General features: G+C 43.9%; 3 protein-coding genes across 3 annotated transcripts in view; 2 read left to right on the plus strand and 1 right to left on the minus strand.

Moving 5' to 3' along the window:
• alad (aminolevulinate dehydratase) overlaps window positions 1–3,741 on the minus strand; it is a 13,938-nt gene extending 10,197 nt beyond the window's left edge. Inside the window, exons 1-4 of the mRNA XM_008289046.1 lie at window positions 3,698–3,741; window positions 2,743–2,868; window positions 1,888–1,938; window positions 135–231 (exon numbers count right to left, since the gene is read on the minus strand). Coding sequence (XP_008287268.1) covers window positions 135–231; window positions 1,888–1,938; window positions 2,743–2,861 — 267 coding nt within the window. The 5' untranslated portion in view covers window positions 2,862–2,868; window positions 3,698–3,741. The remainder of the gene's footprint in view (window positions 1–134; window positions 232–1,887; window positions 1,939–2,742; window positions 2,869–3,697) is intronic.
• Window positions 3,742–4,006: 265 nt separating this feature from the next.
• On the plus strand, window positions 4,007–7,928 carry tmem203 (transmembrane protein 203). The gene is made up of 2 exons (XM_008289047.1): window positions 4,007–4,106; window positions 6,256–7,928. The coding sequence occupies exon 2, from the start codon at window positions 6,459–6,461 to the stop codon at window positions 6,873–6,875; it is 417 nt and encodes a 138-aa protein (XP_008287269.1). The 5' UTR covers window positions 4,007–4,106; window positions 6,256–6,458; the 3' UTR covers window positions 6,876–7,928.
• A 2,289-nt stretch (window positions 7,929–10,217) lies between these two features.
• Window positions 10,218–22,552, plus strand: part of tprn (taperin) — a 33,067-nt gene continuing 20,732 nt past the window's right edge. Inside the window, exon 1 of the mRNA XM_008289048.1 lies at window positions 10,218–12,517. Coding sequence (XP_008287270.1) covers window positions 10,361–12,517 — 2,157 coding nt within the window. The 5' untranslated portion in view covers window positions 10,218–10,360. The remainder of the gene's footprint in view (window positions 12,518–22,552) is intronic.

Consider the following 22,552-nt stretch of genomic DNA (forward strand, 5'->3'; position numbering starts at 1 on the left):
GAAGTCTAAATGAAATTTTTGTCATGTTACAGTTATTCCTAACAAATTCTGAGACATTTCAAACAAACTGAGGAAAACTGATCATTCAGCTGGAGATACTAACACATCTCTCTGCTCTTTGTAGTTCAACATACCTTTGCTATGTTTGCTGGAACACCAAAAATCAGGACACATTTCAAGCCGTTTGCCACAAGTGGATTCAACATTTCCTCCAGCTTGTTCACCCCATGTCTATAGAGAGGAACACACGTGATATAGATGAGCGTCACGACACAAAATGGTTATGGAGGGAAGGCGTGTATGGGAGTTTCACTACATTATTATTATTAGAAATACTGACAAAAAAGTTCTGATGTCAAACAGGGATTTCAAGAGCTGTGTACAGTTCAGAGACTGGTATTTAAGATAATATTATTAATATTAACTTTATTTATGTATCACCTTGTAAAAACAGAGTTTAGAAAGTGCTGTACAGACAGGACAAAATGGAAAGAAGAAAAGACCATCGACGAAAAAGTAGAGAAACAGAGTTAAACATGGTTAAAGATTCACAAAATAAATCAATACAGCAAAAACCAGCAGGGGGCGAATAAGATTTTGTTTAAAAAGCAGGAAAAAAAACTAAAAACAAGAATAAAAGTAATAATTTTAATAATAATAATAGAAAATAAATGAATAAAATAAATTAAAAAAGGGTTAAAGAATGAAAAAGACAAATAAAATGGATGACGTCTGCTAATAACCTTCATCTTGAAAAAATGAAATGCTGATATCATTCAGAAGACAAACATTCTAAAACTGTAGATAATCCAGCTCCAGTAACTATCAGGAAATATTGCGCACAGCGACATTCCTAATGAGCTCATTTTTCTGCAGTAGGAATCGTACGCAAATACGGACTTGCGTCCTTGAGTATTGAGAAACGGCCTTGTGTAGATTTGGAACAGCAAGTATCCCAGAATGCATTTGGCGCCACCAGCGATAAAAGCCGAGGAGAAAACATTTCATTATAAGGTTGCTTTATAAAGCAAAGGAAATATGCACAGAAAAATGTGTGCATTAGGAATGACACTGTGCACATATTTCCTTTGCTTTTAAAGCGACCTTATAAAAATAAATAAACCAAAAAATAAAAATGAAAAAAACTTACAAATAAATTGAAAAATTTAAAATAAATACATTTTAAAAAAGTTTAAAAAATTAAATAAATAAATAAAATAATTTTAAAAAATAACAATTATTATTTTTATTATTTTATTTATTTGTCTTTATATTTTTACTTTTATTAGCCTTTTCTTTGACGGATTCATTTTTGATTAATATTGCTTTATATTGCCACATGATTTATTTATTCTTCTTGTTATTTCCACTTTTATTGATTTATTTTTGTAACTTGGCACTCTCACTACTCCAAACACAACACTTGTATTTTTAGTGTAATTCATTTGTCAAAAAACGAGACAAAACAAAAAATAAACAAAGTTAAAGACGAATTTAAATGATTGATTTTTTTTCTATAGATATTGTGATAATTGTGAAGTAAAAATCTGATCTAATGACGGCTGTAGTTCAGTCTGTTGTGTGTTGAAGAAGGAAACAGGTTTGGTTTTGTAAAAGCTCTAACGGATTCTCCTCTTATCTTAGTCCAGGTCCAGTATCTGGCTCTGGGTCCACCCTGCCTCACTGCTTCTATCTGAAGACAACACCCAGAGAGGCTTCACCGCTGCAGCGTGACACTGTTTTGTGATTTTTCTTAAAACTAACACTTTAATCCCCTGATGACGATATCCACATGAGAACAAACAGGTTTTCTAATGTTGCTGTGATGATTTGAACCCAACAGATTACAGGTATGATTCAGTCGATGACAGTGTTTGTGAGTCTTACCTGGCCTGTCCTGGCAGGCTGTTGATGGGCTCCACTGCATCTGCACTGTCTCTGCAGCAGGAAGGGACAAAACACAAGACTGAGACCGGTTCTGTTGAAGCTCTGAGTGCATTGTACTAAACATCAGACAGTTAAATGTGAATATTAAGACTTTTATCAATAGTTTATGCATTATCAGTTGCAGTATCATGAGTAATATTTCAATTTTAAGCAAAATATTTCAATGTAATATTTCATTTTTAAGATACAACAGAGAAATATCATGTGTAGTATTTTTATTATGGTGTGTGATATTACGTCACTACCTTAACTTTCCTCATCAAATCTTATTTTAACTCAGTAATTGTGGACAAACTAAGTCATTCTGGATAAGTTTCACATCATTTTGGACAAATTTCAAGTCATGTCGGACAGTTTTTGTCATGCTGGACAAATTTACAGACACTTTTAGACAAATTTGGATTCACTTTGGACAAATTAAGGACATTGTTGACAAGTTTTTTTTTTGTTTTCATGGACACATTTTGAGAATCATTGCCAGTCTCACCCTTTACTTTTCCATTCTAGTCTTATTTCAGACCACTAATGTTTAATTTGAATAATGTCTCGTACTTGTAACTCTGTATTCTACCTGGCATTGCATTTTCTCACATTATGAAATTTTGTTTTTCTGAACAATATCTGGCAAAAGAATCACCTTCTGAATTAATTGATGAAGTTTTCTGTTATCTATCTTACTAAACTAAACCCAGAACCCCAAATCATTTCATATTTATTGACCCCTGATCTCAAACTTGTCCTTTCTTGTGATTATAAGTGAAACAGACTTGCACGTAACAGAGAGATCATACTTACGTGATGAAGATTGGGTAGATGAGATTGTCAGGCTTCAGATCAGCAGCGCAGCTCTGCCAGTATCGGAGTGTTTTGTGGAAATAGCCGCTGTGGATGATTGACTCCGCTGGCGTCTGCATCTTTACCCTGAATCAGACACAGTTCTGTTGTTTCTTCACCTCACAAGCACATATACAGTCCTGCAGTCACAGTCTTTTGCTTCTGCTCAGTGACCGTTCAAACTGACCAAGCATGCGTGATGCTGCTGCTGCTTCTCCAAACAGCAGCTCGGCTCCCAGTCAACAGGTTTCTGCTCTTAAATAAGAACATTTTATCTTATCGGGCTATTTTTGAACTATTTCTTCATGGTGACTCATGCACAGGGCTGGGTGGTAATTTAATGAGATCATTAGGTGGTTTAATTGACTCACAGGAATCAGATTGTGATGTCATGTTTGCAATTTTAGTCACTGGAACAAAATCAGCTTTTTATTGATAATGTTTTGGGATGAAATGCACCAAAGTTGGTTTAGCTCAGACCTTAATGTCATCAGCAACCACTAAAGCAAGAAACAATGGAAACATACTCACACTAACTACATTTAACACATTTAAAATAAACGAAATTAATGAAAGAAAACAGAAATTAAAGCATGTTACATTAGGATCTGCATCACTAACTTGATCTTTAAATATTCATGACTTCAGAAATGAATCAGCAAAAGGAAAACTGCCACTTTAGGATGACTTTACAGTTCTGGTGCATGGATCAGTGAACTTTAATTCTACCAGAGCAGATAAGTGAACATTATGAACAGAGCAGGACGTGTTGTCACCTTGGTCAGAAAACAGCTTCGGACTGACTCTGTAGAGTTTAAACCAAACCGAGCAGCAGGTTGTGTCTTAAGTTAGTGGAAATACGATTTAAAGGCATAACATAAAGGTGAATACATGTAAATTAATTCAGCGTGCTTACCTGTGAGGACGAGAGTTCCTGACTTCTCCACACTTCAGACTACTGAGCGTTTCTTCTTCTTCGGTGGTTTATTTGTTGGAGCTCCACGACGCCACCTTCCGGTTGCTTATGTTAAAGTTAATAAAAACGTTATTTAATCTATATGTAACAGTAAATATATCGTCCTCTACAGCTAATGCAGGTTTAACTGGTAAAACACAACTAGATAGCATAACTAGTGAGAAATTTAAATAAGAAGGAGCGTCCCTTTTGGTCTCCTCGGCCACCGTAGGATCCCGTCTTCTCGCGTTATTTCCCGGCGGCGAGAACCACAGCAGAAGCTACGATGCTAACAGCTTCTTAGCATTGTTGTGTACTGGCGGTTTCGCATGTAGCTAGATGGAGAAACCAACGGCCGACTGTTTGTAAGGTACGTCAAAGTGTATCAACAGTAAAATATGTTTTGTTTATGTGTGTAAATGTGCGTTGTGTTAATAATTCGGGGCTCAGGGTCGCCTCTGTGGTTAGCATCAGGATCGGCTACGTTATGAATCAGGGTTGTAGCTCGACTTTGATGCTGAACGTTATTTTTTACAGTTTGTGTCGCAGCAAACGGAATCTAGCAGCATCAGGCGGCGAATAGTTTAAGTTAGCAAGGGTAGATAATGAACTGACAAGGCCACGAAGTCAGAGGAAGACAACTGAAGTCACCGGCTAACCTGACTGGATGTTTGCTCAGTCAGATGGGATCGGGGCCCAGTCCAGTCCAAAACACACATCATAGAAGTGACTACACCCTTTTTGTATTAGCACTTAAATGTCAAATGATGAGACGTTTAATCACCTCTCAGTAACTACATGATTTCTAAACTGACAAGTAGAGCATTTCCTTCTATGAGCAATCAAAAGCAGCTACTTTATAAAGCTTATATTGGAACCACAGGCCCCAAAGTGCAGCAAAAGTGAACATGATCACTGACACACAAGTTAGAAAACCTGGGATCACTGAAGCAAAACTGAAGTAAACTTGTCTATCTCAATCAACCCGACTGCATGACCGTTGTTTTTAAAATTATCTGTGAACACCAGAACTTTCTGGTTTGTCTGCATCATGGCTCCATGTGGAACTGCCAGAGGATTTGACTTCACAAATATGGAAGAGAATACAGGAAGATCCGTTTCTAAAAACCACTCAAAACACCGTTGCAGCAGTAGTCAGATGGTATAGACCAGGGGTGGCGAACTCCGGTCCTAGAGGGCCGCAATCCTGCAAGTTTTAGATGTTTCCCTCTTCCAACACACCTGATTCAAATAATCAGAATCGTTATCAGGCTTCTGCAGAGCTTGATGATGAGCTGATCATTTGAATCAGGTGTGTTGGAAGAGAGAAACATCTAAAACATGCAGGTTTGCGGCCCTTGAGGACCAGAGTTCAACACTCCTGGTATAGACGGTCCCATAGTACCACTAATCAGAGCTGCGGTGACCGTCCTCCTAAAATGACACCTCAGACGGTGTCCTACTTGCAAAGCGAGCAGCTTCAGACTCAGCACAGGAGTTATGACTAGAAATCAGAGTTTCTGACAGCTCAGACAGTGAGAATGACATCGCACAACGTCATCCTCTATGGACGGTACAGAAAAACCCTTGCCTGCTCTTCTGCAAAAACCTGCAAGATGAACTTTGCTAAAGAACGTGAAAGGAAACCTGAATGTTGAGAGCTCGTTTTTTAGTCATATGAGACAAGATGTGTTTATTTGGCTCAGGTGGGTTCAAGTATGTTTGATGAAAACCTGCCCAGCAGTGAACGCATAATCCTGACAGTGAAGCACAGAAGTGGGAGTGAGGCTCCATGAGTGCAAAAGGTGTTGGAGAGATAACATTAATAGATGACAAGACTAACTCCTGTTGATACATCAAAAGACTGTCTGACAACATGACTGTCAGTCTGCAGAAGCTTGAAGAAAAGGAATGTTCCAGCATGATAACATTTAAAAGCACAATGTAAAATTCATACAGGAGTTTCTAGAGATGACAAAAATGAAAACTATGACCTGACCAAGTATGTCAACGACTTGAAACCAACAGAACACCTTTAGGGGTTTTTGAATAGAAAGGTAGAAAAACACCACCCCTCCAGCAAAGAGCAGCAAAAAAAGTAGTTCCTGAACACTGGCAGAACATCACAAATGCGGTGTCCTCAGTGCTGAAGTGGATTAAGTTCTACAGTTAAAATGAAGGTGAACATAAAATAAAAGATTAGAAAGGTGTAATGACTTTTGTTGTGCTGTGTTCCTGTGGTGGGGGCTTTGTTTTTAAAATACTATTATAGTTTCTAATTTTACATATGAGCAAATACTTTAATTAGAAGTGATGACATTACTGTGAGGTGATAGTTTTGTGTCATTTCACATTTAAGTAATGTTGCACAGCAGTGTACTCAGTCCTGTTGTGTGTTGTTGATTGTGTGTTGGATGTCTGTTTGTCATCAGTTTTGATAAATGCAACACAACGCTATATTTCCTCTTTAATGTTGTTGTTTCATTTCTTGCCCTCACCTCTCCCATTATCATCCTCAGGGTGGATTTGAAGATGTAGCCATCAGTGGGTCGTCTCTGCAGCACCTAACCACTCCTGCACCGGGATAATCAACGGCCCCTGCCCTCCACCCTCCGCCACACTAACCCTGGAGCACTTCCACTCCTAGCCAGGGCTGCCCAGTGCTCGACTCAGCCGTCCTCAGTCAGTCCGTCCCTGGTTGAAGACCCCGCTGTCCTCAACCATGCTGTTCTCCCTGAGGGAACTGGTCCAGTGGCTGGGCTTCGCTACCTTCGAACTCTTCCTCCACCTGCTGGCTTTGCTGGTCTTCAGCATGCTGGTCGCTCTGCGAGCCGATATGTTTACCCCCACGTTGAGCTGGTGGCTGGTGTTCGTCCCGCTGTTCTCTGCCGACGGCCTCAGCACCTACTTCACGGCCATCGTGTCCATCCGGCTGTACCAAGAGAACGAGAAGCGCCTGGCGGTGCTGAGGCTCCTCTGGGTGCTGACGGTTCTCAGCTTGAAGCTGGTGTGTGAGGTCCTGCTGTGCCAGAAGCTGGCTGAGCAGGAACAAGCCAGAGACCTGTATTTTGGCCTCATCGTCTCGCCACTGTTCATCCTGCTGCAGCTGTTGATGATTCGAGCGTGTCGCGTCAACTGAGGAGGGGCGGCTAGTGGAAGTGCTTTCACATCACCGACCACAGCAGAGAGCAGTCTTCATCTGCCGTTAGAGATTTAAAGCATAACATTGGCATCATTTTCCTTTTGGCTCAGTCTCACCTTTTTACACAAAAAAGTACATGCAAGTTTGTCATGTTCCAGGTCACGCCAGAATCTAGTTTTCTAGAATTTGTGTTTTCAAAGCTTCAGAATTAGAAGATTTACTTGCCTGCTTGAGTTACGATGCAGTATTTTGAAAAAAGAAGAAGCTGAAACCAATGAATTAATGGAGTCAGTTATTGATAGATAAAGACTGTAAGTTGTTGTGGTACCTTTATGGCTACAGAGAGGATGTCAGGTGTGTATTTGGAACACAGGAGTGCCTCTTCATTGTGCAATCAATGGTAGACAATGAGCCAGGAGGAAAATTTCTGCCAGAGTTATGGTTTAATGCGTATGTGCACACGACACTTGTCAATTCAATAAAGTTGGGAGATCTCAAGTCAACTCTCGTGGGTAAGAGATTCCAAAGAGTTGTTGCAGCTTTGTTGCTTTAATTCCCCAAAGGAAGGCACTGCTCGCCCATAAAAATCCGGTTAGGTTTATTCTCTCGTGTCTCACTTTGTTGCCTGTTGCTGAGAGTGTCGCTCGTATGTCCCCTGAAACCACCCAACCTCCATCAGTGAGAACGGTTCTGGACTGGAAGAAGCTCGGTTCTGAAACCTGTCTGCTCGCAGTCTCGCCCCCAATGCAGAAGAACTGAATGTGATTTCCACGAGCAGTGGATGGTGTGCACACATCCTCCCTGAACATCGCTGTTTATTTTCACAACATGTAATGTACTTGATCTGTTTCTGCTCAGACCTTGTGTATGCACCGCATGTATTTAAGGCCTCATTTAAAGGTAATTCCTGATGTGAAATTATGTGGAATATGTATATGTTGACTTTTGGAAAGACATTCACGAAACCTTATTTATGTTCTTACGTTTTTGCTATGGCACCTTTATTGTCACATGTATATAAATGTAAATAAAACATCAACATTTAACCAACGTTTAGTGAATGTTTTGAGTGTGCTCGCTGTGTGAGTGTCCCCCCTCTGGCCACAAGGAGGTGACACTGGCCTTTTTATGGGTGTGGTGCGCTTCAACTTAAAGGACCTTACCAGAGATATAATTTTTTTATTTATTTATTTTTTACTACACTTTATCCATCCTTCCATCATCTATACACTGCTTAATCTTCATTAGGGTCACGGGGGGGGGGGGCTGGAGTCTATCCCAGCTGACTCAGGGAGAAGGCAGGAGACACCCTGGACAGGTCACCAGTCTATCACAGGGCTACACTTAGAGACAGACAACCAAGCACACTCACATTCACACCTACGGACAATTTAGAATCACCAATTAACCTCAACATGTTGATACTCCCTTGTGGGAGGAAGCCGTAGAGAACCCACTCTGCACGGGGAGAACATGCAAACTCCACACAGAAAGATCCTGGTGCCCCCACAGGGACGCAAACCGGCGACCTTCTTGCGGTGAGGCAACAGTGCTACCAACTGCGCCACCTTGCAGCCCAAAACGGAATCAGCTGTGGTTCGAACTCACGACCTCCGTATCGGGACTATTGTCCGATACGGGGAGTGTCAAATCAACCTTGTGAGCTGTTGCAGCACTGCACTTTATAACCAAAATATAAAAATCACTTCCCACCAGCTTCTAAATCACATTTTGCTCCTTTTCTGGAAAACATATTAATATTTCTGCCTGTATTTGACATTAAATTCAATGCAGGTTTACATGCTGCATATACTGAACTCATATTACACTCTATAGATTGATTGAAAAGACCAACCACTTAATTGAAGAAAAAAAATCAAATTTGCTGATTTAGATAGGCCTTTCAGGTTGCAATCGTTGTTTTTGATGTGGTGGGTTTAATAATGTTGCTTTAATTTAAGATTGCGTGTAATTTAAAGTCAAATTTTTGTATTCGTTGAAGTAACTTGTTGAACCTGGCTCACTTTCCTCCTTACCTACTAAACATGCCCCAACAATTAGATTCTAGACGTAAAACTAATTCAACAAATTCAGGGTTGGTTGAACATAATTCCATCAGAAATTGTCTTAAAAAGTCTTAGCTTAAAAAGACTGATGCAAATTGATATTTTTCATTATTATTATATTTTTTAGCTCAAATATTTCTTTTTAAAATGCAGGTTTCTGTCAATTTCTATTCAGAGTTGGATTAAGATTTAGACTTTGTGTTTTGTTCATAAAAACAGTAAACTTTTAAATAATTTCAACTCAAAAATATCAACCAGCAAACCAAAGAGCAATTTTTATTTTGTGCATGATGGAGAATTTACCAGAATTATTATTAATCATAAGGCACATCTGACCCTTTTACTGAAGCCTTTGATCACAGGTTTCTTCCTGTGCACTCTTAGCCTCGCTGTTCTTAATTATAGGTTGCTGATCAATATTGTATGAGCTACAGTAATCTCTTGTAGTACCCAAGAATAGCCTCCTAAGTGCTGATTCATGTGCAGCAGGCTGCTCCTCAGCTCATGTGCTCAGTGCACCGGGATTATCGACAGGTGGCATCACCGGCAAATGCTGAACAAACTGTTGTCACCTTCAACCCCATATGTACATATATGCCTTCCTCATCACAATAACACGCATCTCTGCACTGTGATATCGGTTATAGTGGTGCTTGAGGTGCGTTTAAAGGGGAAAATTGTGCAGATATGACAAAAAGATGTAAATATGAGGAACTATTGGGGTACTGTGGGTAGAATTGTTTCTATAAAGCACAAAAAAGTCACTATTCAGAAGATTATGTAGATATAATAAAGACACATTTAGGTTTTTGTGGGATTTTTGGCAGCAATAATAGTGTTTTGTTCGTTTTTAATGTGGTAGGTGAACTTCAAATTGCAAGTTTGAGGACTTTATTGTTGCTCGTAATTTATTGGAGCTTTTAAAAAAAACAACTCAATATATTTTTTTTTTAAAGAAGAAGAAGAAGAAGCAGCTTTAATGCAAACAAAATTGGCTGCATATCTATGTTTAATCACCAGATCTAAGATTGATTCGATGATTAAATGTTGTCAAAGAAAGGAGGTTGAGCCTGAACGCAACATTTTTGATTGACAGGCCTCCCCTGCCCTGTCAACAATAGAACTGGGAGTGGAGTGGGCGTGTCCGTGCGCATCACCGACCAATCAGGGAGCAGGTGGGCCTGCCGGAGCAGCTGCGGAGGGGCGGGGCCGCATTCAGGGTCTGCGGGGAGAAAAGGCAGCCAGACGGAGAGAAGCAGCGGCAGAGGAGAGAAAAAAGAGACGGTCGGTAGGGAGGATGTGTGTGCGGTGATCGGTGCAGTCAGAGCCGGATACTGCTTTTACAGCCGCACCGGACCGCCGCGGAGCCTGCCTCTCTCCTCTCCTCCCCCGTTCCCTTCCGAGCGACCCTCCGCGATGTCCGGCGGGGGAGAGGTGCGCGTCCTCCGCCAAGAGGCCGGGCAAGAGAGTCCGAGGATGCCGGCCTGGAAGCGAGAAATCCTGGAGAGGAGGAAAGCGAAGGGCGGCGGGTCTGGGGGAGCCGGAGCCCCGGAGACGAGCCCGGGCGCTGCGGGCCCACAGCGGGTAAACGGCGACGTAGCGGGGAACGTGAACGGCAGCGGCGGCGCTGGAGGTGGAGGAGGAGGTGCTAGCGGACCCAAAAGAGACAGCGGAGCGGCCGGCGGTGGGTCTGGGCGGAACTACACCATCACCTCGGCCAGCCAACACTTCGCCAACAACAAAGAGCCGCGACCGACGGCTGCCGAGAGGACGACACCGAGGGACGAGGACCGACACGAGAGCCTGGTGCTGCAGGAGAGCCTGGGGCCGCTGGAGGAGAACCCGTTCATCAAGCTGGAGAAGGAGCGGAGGAGGCAGCAGGACCGAGACAACGCCACCCGGCCGGTGCAGCACATCCTGGAGCTGTACGGCAGCGTCCCCGGCATACGGACTATCCGAGCGGAGAACATCATCATCATCGAGTCGGACCCGGACTACTTCGCGGAGGCAGGAGGCGCTAAGAGCGGCTCCAAGTGGCAGCAAAACGGCGTGAGTAGTTACAGCTCTCTGAACGACCTTCTGGACCGGAGAGGGAGTGCTGTTACCGAGATAAGAGCCAAGGAAGTGGTCATTTACGACACCACGTTGAGCAAGAGTGAGGAGAACCTGAGCACCCTGGGCCGTCCGGACCACGAGGCCGCATATGAGTCAGGTGAGGGTCAGGGCCGGGTCAGCCGCATCCTGCAGAAGTTTGACAGCAACTACGGGAAGCTGCAGAAGAAGTCCCACAGCACAGAGAACCTGCTGGACCTGGACTGCAGTGCCAGCAGCAGGCCAAGACTCTGGCCCAAGCCACAGCCAGAACTGGTGCCAAAGCCCAGGCCGGGCCCCTCGGTCAGCAGCCCGGGCAGCAGCCAGCCGTCCTCGCCCGTCTTCCAGAGCCCCTGGTCTTCCAAACCAAAGCCACAGCCTGCCGCCTCCGAGCAGGGCAGCCCTCAGCGCCCCGCTGGGCCCCCACAGTCTGTGTCTTCCTTCCGCCAGCGGTTCGAGGAAACTGGGGTCCACCAAGGTGCTGCCCCCAGAGATGAGCCGGACCGGGGCCCAAGCAAGCCCACCAGGGAGAGAGACTGGGAGGCCGCCGAGGTGCCCCCCAAACCCAAGGTGCCATGCTCTCCGGAGACCCGTCGTGCCCGTGCCGAGACCCCTTCGAGTCCCATCTCGTCCAAGGTGTCCCGTTCCTCACCCGAGTTCGAGATCCGTCCTTCCCCAACGCCGGACCTGGACCGGATCCCAGATGGGGACACCCAGGCTCGGGCCCTCGCAAACCTGCGCCTGCAGTCCAAGAACTCCTTCACGGTGATCCCCAAGCGTCGCCTCGCCGCCTCGTCTGCAACGAGCAGCCCAGTACCGTCCGGCCCGGTCAAGTCTTCCCCCTCCCACAGAGCGGTGGAGGTTTCCACGCCGGGAGTGCCAACCTCCCACAGCCCCGTACTCAGCCCTCAGAAGAGGAAAGAGGAGGTGGAGAGGGTAGCGAGGCCATCCAAGCCTGAACCTACTGTTGCCACAAGTCCTCCTGAACCTTTGTCTCCATCCAGAGCTCCCTTCTCTCCACCTGCCCTGGCCTCACCCCCATCTTCTCCAGCTCTCCCATCCTCACCCCTCATCTCCCCCGTCTCATCTCCTGCCCATTCCACCCCCTCCCCAGCTCCGAAGCAACCTCCTGCAGATCAGCTGCCGGTAACCAACATAGACGACATCGAGGTGGAGCCCCCTCAGCGAGTCCCCGTCCCCAGCCCCATGGTGCAGCGGAGGAAGGGGAACACCTTCACCGTGGTGCCTAAACGTAAGGTGGAGTCCGACGCCCAGCCGAGCTCACCAGAACCCCAGCAGGAAGCTCCGGGCGAGGCCACGCCGACTTCAACGCCGGCTTCCACGCCTCCCCAGGCCCCCTACGCTCAACTGGGCACCCTGCTGAAGAAACGCTACCCTGCTGTGGAGGAGATCGAGGTGATCGGCGGGTACCTCTCCCTGGAGAAGTCCTGCCTCTCCAAGACGGGCTCCACGGGGAAGAAGGTGAGAGCCAACACTCAGACAGACCTTGTGGCAGGTTGTATGTAGGGATCACACAGACAGAAGTATCCTGCAAAAATGTGAACTATCTGGAGGATTGGCTGCTTTTCAGTCCTTCATACCTCCTTCTCACTGATTCCTAGATCATCCTCCTTCAGCGAAACCAAACACTGCAGCACCACACCACCCAGAAAGTACTAAATTTGTTGTTCCCTTATGCATAACATGTGCAAAATCCTCCCCAGGCCGATCATCCAAGCTTCCTCTGATCTAAATTTAGCAGCCAAGCGTCACACAGGAGCGGCTCTGTTTGTGTTTTCTTTGCATCTCCAGTCACTTAACTGTTCTTTAACCAAATCCGTGCACGCTCCTGTCACCCGCTTTCCAGCTCGGTTTTCCAGTTAATCCTTGTTTTCATGTGTTTTTTTTTGCGAGAGAGAGTGTCTGCTACTCTAAATCCCCTCCTCGTCCCATCACTTGACCTGCTGCAGGCCTCGATGCCTAAGTGGATTAAAAGCGTGTGTTTACACAGCCACTTGGAACAACACACAGCGCTCCTCTTTTTTTATTTTTTTCCCCTCCTGTGGCTTGACGTCCCACAAAAGCACGTTATTTGTCGCAGCGTCATTGGGTTAGGTGGCCCTCCAAGCCTATTTACTGAACAATCTCATCAAGGCTGTATTCGGTTCTCGAGGATTTGGCTCTGGTGTCTTCCTGCTCTGACCCGTCCCGGTCCGTCAGGGATGCATCCATTGTTTTTCTTATTCATCTGAGTTTGCGAGCTATTCCCAGGCCTGGCGCTAAATCATAATTAAATGATAGCGGGGAGTGTGTTTTGGGCGTTTTATAATCATGATCACATCTCTGGCGCCTGCCTGCTGAGGGTCCTGCTGCATGTTGCTCCTGTTTCATGTGTATTAGGGATTAATTAAATATCAGAGAATGTTTCTAATTAATTTTTTTCGCGAGGTGCTGCAGGCTGCTTTCAGATTCCGTGCTGGATCGGCCTGCGTGCCAAGCATTATTTTCAGCACGTTGGTGGTTTGCTCTAATATCTGCAGTGAAGGGAAACTGTTCCATCCTGTAGCTTTGCACCTTTCTATTGACGTCTTGGCTCTTTATTTCAGTTTGTCCAGCTGAACAAAAAAAAAAGAAAAGAAAAGCACATTGCAGCGTGAGGAAGCATTGAGTTGCCTTTGCTTTCCTGATCTACAAAGCACCACATCGCCTCTAATTCTGAATGTTTTGAGCCTTTTGGCAGCTCTTCAATCTGGGCCGGCGTTGCAGCCACTCAGATGTTGGCCTGCGGTCCTGTTTCCTTGACCCGGTGCGCCGTAATCCTCTGCTCTCCGACTAAATCCAGCCTCCTCTTACAGGCAGGGCAAGAAACATGCAGCTCACAGTGTTATCGAGGGCTCTTTGAGGAAATACAAAACACCAAACCTACGAAAACCCGACAAAACATCTAAAGCAACATTGCAGGACTGTGGACTGAGCAGGTGTGGAAGCATCTTGTGTAGGGCTGTCACGGACATGAAATTAAGTTGATTGTCATAAGAATTATAGCAATTAACAGTTTAACTGCAATTTTCTGCTAATTTCATGCCGCTATTAGTTCAAATTAGTGGTTTTAGCACTTTTGAACGTCACCTTTTTGCTGCAAATTCAACAAATCAAGTGTTTCTCCTTTTCCAAAGTTGACTTTGCGACTAAATCCATGACTTTAATGTCAATAGATGCTCGATGAGTTTTACAAATGAAAAGCACCTCAAGATAAACAGTTGGTGCTATTAAACCATCGCAGACAGAAGAGGGTGCAAACGGTTTCATCCTGGAAACCAATCTGCAGAAATAGTCACGCAAACTAATCGCGAACACCCGAGGATTATTTCTGTTTGTCTGTTTAGGTGACGATCCTGTATCGCAGCTTGTTTCTGCAAAACATGCAACAGTTGAGAACTTTGGCTTCTGTTCCCAAGTTGAAAAAAAACCATCTTGAGGAAACCGTGTTCGTGTTCATCTGCTACATCATCTACTGGCAGCGATGTTCTTGCAGGTTTTCCAGCGAGTCAGACTGAAACAGTCACACCCTCGATGCCAGGAGTCGTTTTGCTGCACTTAAAACTTTAAAACGTGAGTTCGTCTTCTCTGCAGAATTTTCTCTGCAAGTCCCTGTGCTTGGAAGTCGTATTTCTGGCGTCCCTGGAAACTCCGGGACTAGGATTTAAAATAAAGTTCTGCGGCTTGGTAACAGATTTGTCCGTGCGTGTGTTTTCCACCGCTGACCGTGACACACGAACACATCCTGCCTTTTGTCCTCACACAAAACCAGAAACACTTTCTGTTCTCGGTCATCATCAAGGGCCCAGACATTTTTTTCTTTTCTCTTTCTGGGCAGGGCTGCTCAGGCAATTACAAAAGCATCGAGGCTTGGCCTAGCCCGTATAATTTGTGTGGAATTTTTGTTCAGTGCCGCTTCTGTGTGAGAGCTCAGCGTTCTGCTCTGGGATTGGGGTTTTTTTTTTTTTTTTTTTGAGCTCTCTTTTTCCAACAAACTGTTTTTTTATGAGCTGAAAAAGAATGTTCCATGTGCACGTCAGGAGTCGAGAACTTCCTCTAGGTTTTTCCAGAAACGTTTCACCCTGATTTCTGAACTCTCCAGAACAACTCAATGTTGTTGGAGGACATCCAGCTCCGACTCCCCGGTAGCCTCGCTGCACTCTGCTCTTTGTTTCGTTCCCGTCGACCCACAGCGCTGCTTTATTCCTGCTGGTTAATAAGGCCTGTCCCTGTGCTTCCAGCTTCCTGTGATCTCCTCTCTATTGGGGAATGGAATTGTGGAGGAGCTATGTAGGTCAAGTGCAGCTTCTTGTACCACATCGCTCCCCCCCCCACCCCCCAATTTGCATAAAATCGACTTTTTAGCGAGACCAGGATTGACTCACTTTCCATCTGTGATTTGATTGGATCGGGCCGTCCTGACTGAGTGCAGGCGAAATTGGCAGGTTTTTTTTATTTTCCCTTGTGGTCGACGCTGCAGCTTTGCAAAGCAGAGATGGCATCAAGACGCAGGAGGGGGGCGGAGTGGTTTGTTATTGCTGCTCCCAGCGACTGGTTATTATGGGAAAAAGGGACCCGAGCGTTTGTCAGCACAACATCCAGAGCGAGAGGGGTTTTTTTTTCCAGAGTTTCTGTATTCGCAGAGGAGCCGCTCCGATGGCTAATATCTAAATTGCTGCAGCGCGTTTATGTGCAATTATGACCGTTCTGTCAAGCTGATGATTATTCGCTTTAGTGAAGAGGCTCGTGCGTGTTTGTTCCTGAAAGGGGATAATTATGCAGATGAATGACTGTTATTGTCGTGGAAGTTGAAGTAGGTTTTGGTTTATTTTCTATTAGAGCAGGACGAGCTTTCTGATTGGACGGACGCAGCTTTGGCCTGCTGCGTTTCAGACCCACCTCGGTTGGTTTTACACGGAATCAGTGAGCTGTCAAAGCAAAACAGAACAACCAGAGTAGATGGCAAGTTTCAGTATTAGAGCAAAAGCTGAACTGCTACTGAACTTATTAGCTGGTCATGGATATTTGCGCTCACGTTTTGCCATATTGTGCAAAAGTCCCATCATGAACTCTCAGCGTGTGATGATTCAAGGAGTTTGAGACGAAAACTAGACGTCTGCACTTCCTGTGTGCTCGGTTTAGAATCTGAGATAAGATAAACTTTATCGATCCCTCGCCGGAAATTCACACGGAGTCAGATACGAATGAAGCAGAGACAAGACAAGAAACAGAAGTATGATTGAGATGAAGACGAAGCCATGATAAGGACTTTCATATGCACAGATGAGGCGTGATGGATAATGTACCCGACGGTGCTGCATATAGAAAGAGCGTTTTATTGGATTATTTCACTTGGAAGAGCTGTAAGAGAATGATGGGAGGCCTCGACCCGGCTCAGGCCTTTTTACTCAGATGAGAGAAAGCAGTGAAGTCGAGTCTGATGATGGGATGTGGTAAATGGACGACTCTCATTCAGGAGAGAGCCATAAGTTATTATTGATGCTTGATTTGATTATTTTTGTGGATTAGAAATGTGTAAATATGCCCTTTTTTCACATTTCTGCTCACTGCTAGTGTGAAATAGCTCCGCAAACTTACTTTTAGATGGAAATCTGTGTGTTTTTGTTGGCAATTTATCAGAAAAATCTAAATATATTGCAAAAACATATGAAAAAAAGTTTAAACCTGGATCACTCTGGATCGTTTGGATTCACATGATCACAGATCTGTGCTTCTTTTAATTTACATACTATTGGATTTGTTATTTTTGTCAGTTTTCAAAAATCTTACTTATGGGCACGACTCCGTGGCTCCGACGCTAAAGCTGGTTTGTTTACTAATCGTGAGGTTGGTGGTTCGATTCCTCCACATGGAATCATGTGAGTTTGTGAGAATGAGAAACATTTGTGAATCTTAACTGATGCATTTCGGCAACACTGAAGTTCAGACACAATCTTCTTCGACTCTGCAGCTCCTGACATGTGAGACGAGCAGCTGTCAGGCCTCGTGGTGAGGATTTATCAGTCCATCCATCACAGAGCATCTGACTTTCTCTGCAAAAGCTGCATCAGATCTCTCATCCAGTTCGTACATGAGGGCGGAGTTTCATCTTTCCACATGAGAAGCATTAGACAGAGATGCAAGCGCAGTCGTATCACATTTATATTTTGGGTGTTTGCTTGTTCAGCAACCACATTCAAATGAGAATCACCTCTGAGAGAGTTTTAAATACACTTAGAGCATCACCATGTTCAGTTTTGACTCATTTTTCTTCAGTGTAACGAAGATAACGGACGACTTTAAGCCGTGGGAGTCCTTGCCGTGCTCATTGATGTGAGGAATGTTCAGAATTCAGTCTCACGTTTCCTCGTCGAGTCGCAAATTTAGATCCTCTTTCTGCAAACCTGTGATTATAGATGCAAGATGAGAAATTAGCTCATCTGTCTGAGTGACCGCACCCTCCCCAAGTGGGCTCAGAGCCAGAAAGCCTGACGTGGATGGTGAAATATTACTGAATAATTCACGTTACTCAATGATAACATTAGAGGGATGAAGCGGGCTGTCTGTCCTGTCAAATTTGCATAAACACTGCGTATCATCACACAAAATCACCTTTAAAACGTGATAACGAATCAGCACACGGCAGCAGAGATTTTCCATCAGGAAGTGAGTCCAGTCTTAATCTGGACTAATAACTCAGACTTTGTGAGATCTTTATGACACCAGGGATGATAAATAAACTCGGAAAAGACGAGTAAAGTCACTTTGAGTTTCTCCTTTAGAGCCTCGTAGACCAGAATGTGACTTCATGTTCACGCCTACTGCTTTATTGATGAGAATTCAGCGTGAACAGAAAGCGCCACTAAAAGGCACCACAGTTTATCTTTTTATTTGTTTTCTGAGACAAATGAGCCAAAATCTAAAATATACTCGATGCAGTTAAAGCAAGAGAAATAAGCCGTAATGACATATTCTACATGTGAATGAATAAATTGGATTCGGTTGAACCACTTTTCTGAGTCACGCCGCTGACTACATTCCTCTGTGCATGAATTTGAAATATGTTTCCTTTATGTGGCTTCAGACAACCCACAGTTTTTTGGGGTTTTTCTTGTTTTTTCTTCCCTTGTGGCTGAATGTCACGCATGCAGCAGGTTTAAAAATACCCAAACTGAAATGGTTAACGGCCCGGTGTAACACAGGAAGGCCACTGAAAGGCCACACTCCTACATTTACATTGTGCGCCTGGACTACAGGTGTGAAAGTCCATTGTGTTTAATTATTTACCAGCCGGCAGACATTCCCCATCTCTCCTCCCTTACACTTCCTGAAAACTTAGCACGCCACCCCCATCGCTCTTTAAAAAAACGGGTCCTGTCAAAATAAAAGCCCACTATCCTGAGGTTTTTCTTGTTTTTGAGGCTTTTGAGGGAAAATACATATAATTAACTTTAGTTTTTGTACCTTTTATCTATAGTAATTGAGTCTGATTGCCTTTATATAAAGTTCAACGCAATGCCAGGTTTATTTCTAAAGAAAATTGAGTAATTCTGCCGCATAGCTTAAAGCAAAAAACATTTTAAGGTCTGTTGTGTAGCTTTGTGCTCCAGTCGAGGCTAAATTTAAAGCCTGTTTGACACATATACATGCATTTTACTGTTATTTCTGAGCATTTGATAAAGAAAAATGTCTTTTCTACTTGAATAAATGGAACCCAAATGCCAAACACTGGTTAAAAAAACATAGATTTTAACTTCTTTTAATTTTGGCGCTGGCTGAAATCTCTTTGGAGGGTTTCTATGTGCAGGAGAAACACCTGAAAACGCCTCACATCTGGAGTAAATTAAATCCACGTAGCTTCATACCTGCAGCCTGATGAGCATCTCTCCAGAAACGTAATCTCACCTGACGTGGACTCAAACCACCTCGACTGTGATTTTTCCGCTTGGCTAGATCGGTGTGTTTGCGGGAAGGCAGCGTCGTCTGTCTTTGTACAAACACAAGTACTTGTTGTCCTAACTGTAATTGTATCTGGTGTGCACCTAATGCCGACACAATGGCCTTTATTCTGGATCGTTTTAGCAGCTCCACCGCTGCGTGACTACACTCGGCTGGTTTCGACGTCGTCTACAGTGTCAACAGCAGGAATTGTCGTCCGACTACATTTCAGCTGTTATTGTTCGAAGTACGCAAAGACGCTGGGCACAATGGACCAAACCTCGCCGCTAACTAGCGTTTTGTTGGTGTAATTGCAGCGTGACGCAGACGCAGCAGAGCACAGGAAATGATGCTGGCCAGGTTCTTTGTGTAGATTCAATACAGGACTATTAGTGGAGCTTAAGTCTGGAGTCGGAATCCACAACAGGGATCAAGACTGTAGCTTTGACATGAAGCAAAGAGGTTGTTTAGGCTCAAACAACGCATCACGGTGCTCTTTAACATTACAAAAAGCCTGGTTTTGGATGGGAAAATGGTTCTTGATACAGTTTAATGTGTGATTTCACATCTTAAAGCTGCATTAGTTGATTTTTGGTAACTTTGAGAACAAAACTCAAACCCAGAAACCAACATTTTACAGCTTTTTACTGCAGCTTTGACTGTTTTGATCTGCAAAAGAAATCAAGATTTCAGCTTTGACATGAAACAAAGAGGTTGTTCAGGTTGAAACAATGCTTTAAGAGGCTCTTTAACATTACCAGAAGCCAGTTTCATGATGTCTGATACAGTTCAGTGTTTGATTTTACGTTTTAAAGCTGCATTAGTTGATTTTTTGGGGGGTTTGTTTTTGTAACTTGCAGAAAAAGGTTTAACCTCAAAAAACAACATTTTATAGCTTCTTTTTTTTTTTTTTTGCAAACTTGTCGGCAAAAAAAGTTGCTTAAGTTGCAATAAAAAGTCATTTGTTCTGTTAATATAGAAATACTAACTGGTGCAGCTTTAAGTTTCTTTGGTTTTAATGCCAAGTGATGCACCACAGAAGTATAAATGCTCACAGCAACGTAGATCACAGTGAAGGTTCTGTGCAGATGAAACACAGGAATGTTGGTTTACGTCTAGAGCTGAAATCTGCAAAAGATATCAAAATTCTAGCTTTGACATGTAGCAAAGAGGATGTGTTCAGGCTTCAACAAAGCTTTAAGTTGCTCTTTATCAGACGCCTGTTTTTGGATGTGAAAATGGTTCTTGATACAGTTTTATGTGCAATTTCACATTTTCGAGCTGCATTAGGTGATTTTTGGCAACTTTAAACATGGAAACCAACACATTCTACCTTTTTACTGCTGTTTTGGTGAACTTGTCAGCAAAAAAAAGTTGCTTTCTACACATTCAGAGGCGGCAGAGTGACACAGTGCATTTCTGATAAATGTTGGTCTGCTACAGTATTTATTCACCTGAGGAATAATATATCTGACTGTTTAACTGTTAACTGCTTGCTTTGTCTGACAACTAAGTGAACCAACATATTAAAGCTACAGGCGTTTAAAAACCAAACATTGAGCTAAAAGAGGCCAAAACGCTGCAAAAAAGCTGGATGTCAGTGTGGGATGATCATTCTCTGGAGGCTTTTCTTTAATGTTACTCAAAGTGACATTAAAATATGAATTGGTCCAGCTTTAAATTCAGTTTTTGGACTCTTGAGGATCGCTGTGATACTAAACCGGTTGTGCAGGTGATGGAGCTTCTCTGTTTTCCGGCTGCAGCACTGGTCCTGGTGAATGTTTGAGGTGTTATAAAACTAAGATGTTCTGCCTCCAGAGGAGCACTGAATCCATCCTTCTGTCTCTATTACCCAACTTCCTGTGGCGTCGCTCCGAGCTGATGCATCACTTAGTGCTCTTTGCCTGCATCCAAAATATCTAATTACGGCATAAAAGCCTTTTGTTGTCAACCGCAAGTCCGGTGTGAGCCGTTATCTTGTCAAGTGAGAAAGAGGAACTTTTGCAGTGAAGGACAGGACTCTTTTGTGAGGCTTCGGTTCACACGAAGCTGCTTTTGATTCCCACATTTTCAAAAAACAACAAAATGACTTTGTCTCCTGCAGTCTGACACAGAGGCAGGTGCTGCTTCTGGTTTTATGACTGATATCAGAGGCGCTGCAAATGCGGTTTCCTCTGAAGAAGCTGCAGGATGTGGACGCGTAAACCACGTCTAATTTGAGTTTGTGCACCTTTTAGCCGGCAGCCTCTCCACACAGACCTCAGGCTCACATGCAGCCCTGCAACGTCGGTGTAATTAGAATTCAGCCGGCAAAGCCCCGCTATCATAGTCATGTTTAATTCAGCGTGTGTGTGTGTGTGTTTATGCGTGTGTGTGTGTCTTTAGAGTAAGTGCAGGACGCCAACAGACGGGGCTTTTTGGGAAGTTATAAAAAGCAGCAGAGTGGGCGAGTTAGAGGAGAAGGTGGAGGCCACAGCTTTTGTTTTTTCACCCGCTTTCGAAATGCGTCACGTCGGATTCATCTGTTCGATTGTTGGTTTGGTTAAAGCCCACCTAGCTGTCGTTAGCGCATCCCTCGAAATGCAAAAAGAAACAACAGGAATCTGTGTGTCGGCGTGGCCGATGTAAATCTCATTCAAATGACGTCTCCGTGGAAGCCGCCGGTTCTCACATGTGCAGCACGTGAAGCGTGTTTGTGTTTGATGCTCTGGATAATGTGTTTGCAGCCATGTTCTCCTCCGCCTCCACTCTCCCGTTTCCCCACCGTCACATATCCATGGCGCCTGTCGCCAGGGCAACACGAGCCGCGGCCATTCTATCCCGTCATTAGGATTTCAGGATAAGGACACACACACTCTCTCTGTCTGTCTGTCTGACACACACACATACACACATTTTGACGTCAGCGTCGATGCTGTAGATTCTGTAATCGGCGGAGAAGTCGCTGAAACTGAAACACGGTTATGATGAAGAGGTTTAAACGAGGAGCGAGTTCTGTAATCGACGGACCTAAATCAGTGTTTTCGTGGGTGGAGGCCCAAACAGAGGAGCTCTCTGATGTTGGAGACGACCGAGGTCAGTTCAGGTCCAGCAGCAGCAGCATCCTGACTACCACACAACCAAAACAAGCGTTTCAGCTTCACTAGAAAACACGGTTATTTTAAGAATCATGAATAAAATACACACCGAGAAGAGAGTTCAACATGTGGATCCATCTGCAGATTATTTTCTTGATTTAATTAGTGACCTGTTTGATCCATTAAAATGGTGAAAAATGTGGACGAGTGTTTCTAAAAAACTCAAGATGACGTCCTCAAGTGTCTCGAGCTTCATAGACGAGGAAAGAAACACGAGAAGTGACACATTTAAGAAGCTGCAAACAGAGAATTTAACATTTTCCTCTTAAAAAAATGACTCAAACTGATGAATCATTGACCCTAAATAGTTGCAGATGAATTTATTAGTTGACAATTAATCAGTTGTTGGTGAACAACTGTGTTTCTGAGATGTTTTTAGAAGATCTTTGGTGTTTCTTCGCAG

The sequence above is a fragment of the Stegastes partitus genome, unplaced genomic scaffold (assembly GCF_000690725.1).
Source record: "Stegastes partitus isolate 25-593 unplaced genomic scaffold, Stegastes_partitus-1.0.2 Scaffold590, whole genome shotgun sequence".
In the NCBI taxonomy this organism is placed as follows: Eukaryota; Metazoa; Chordata; class Actinopteri; family Pomacentridae; genus Stegastes; species Stegastes partitus.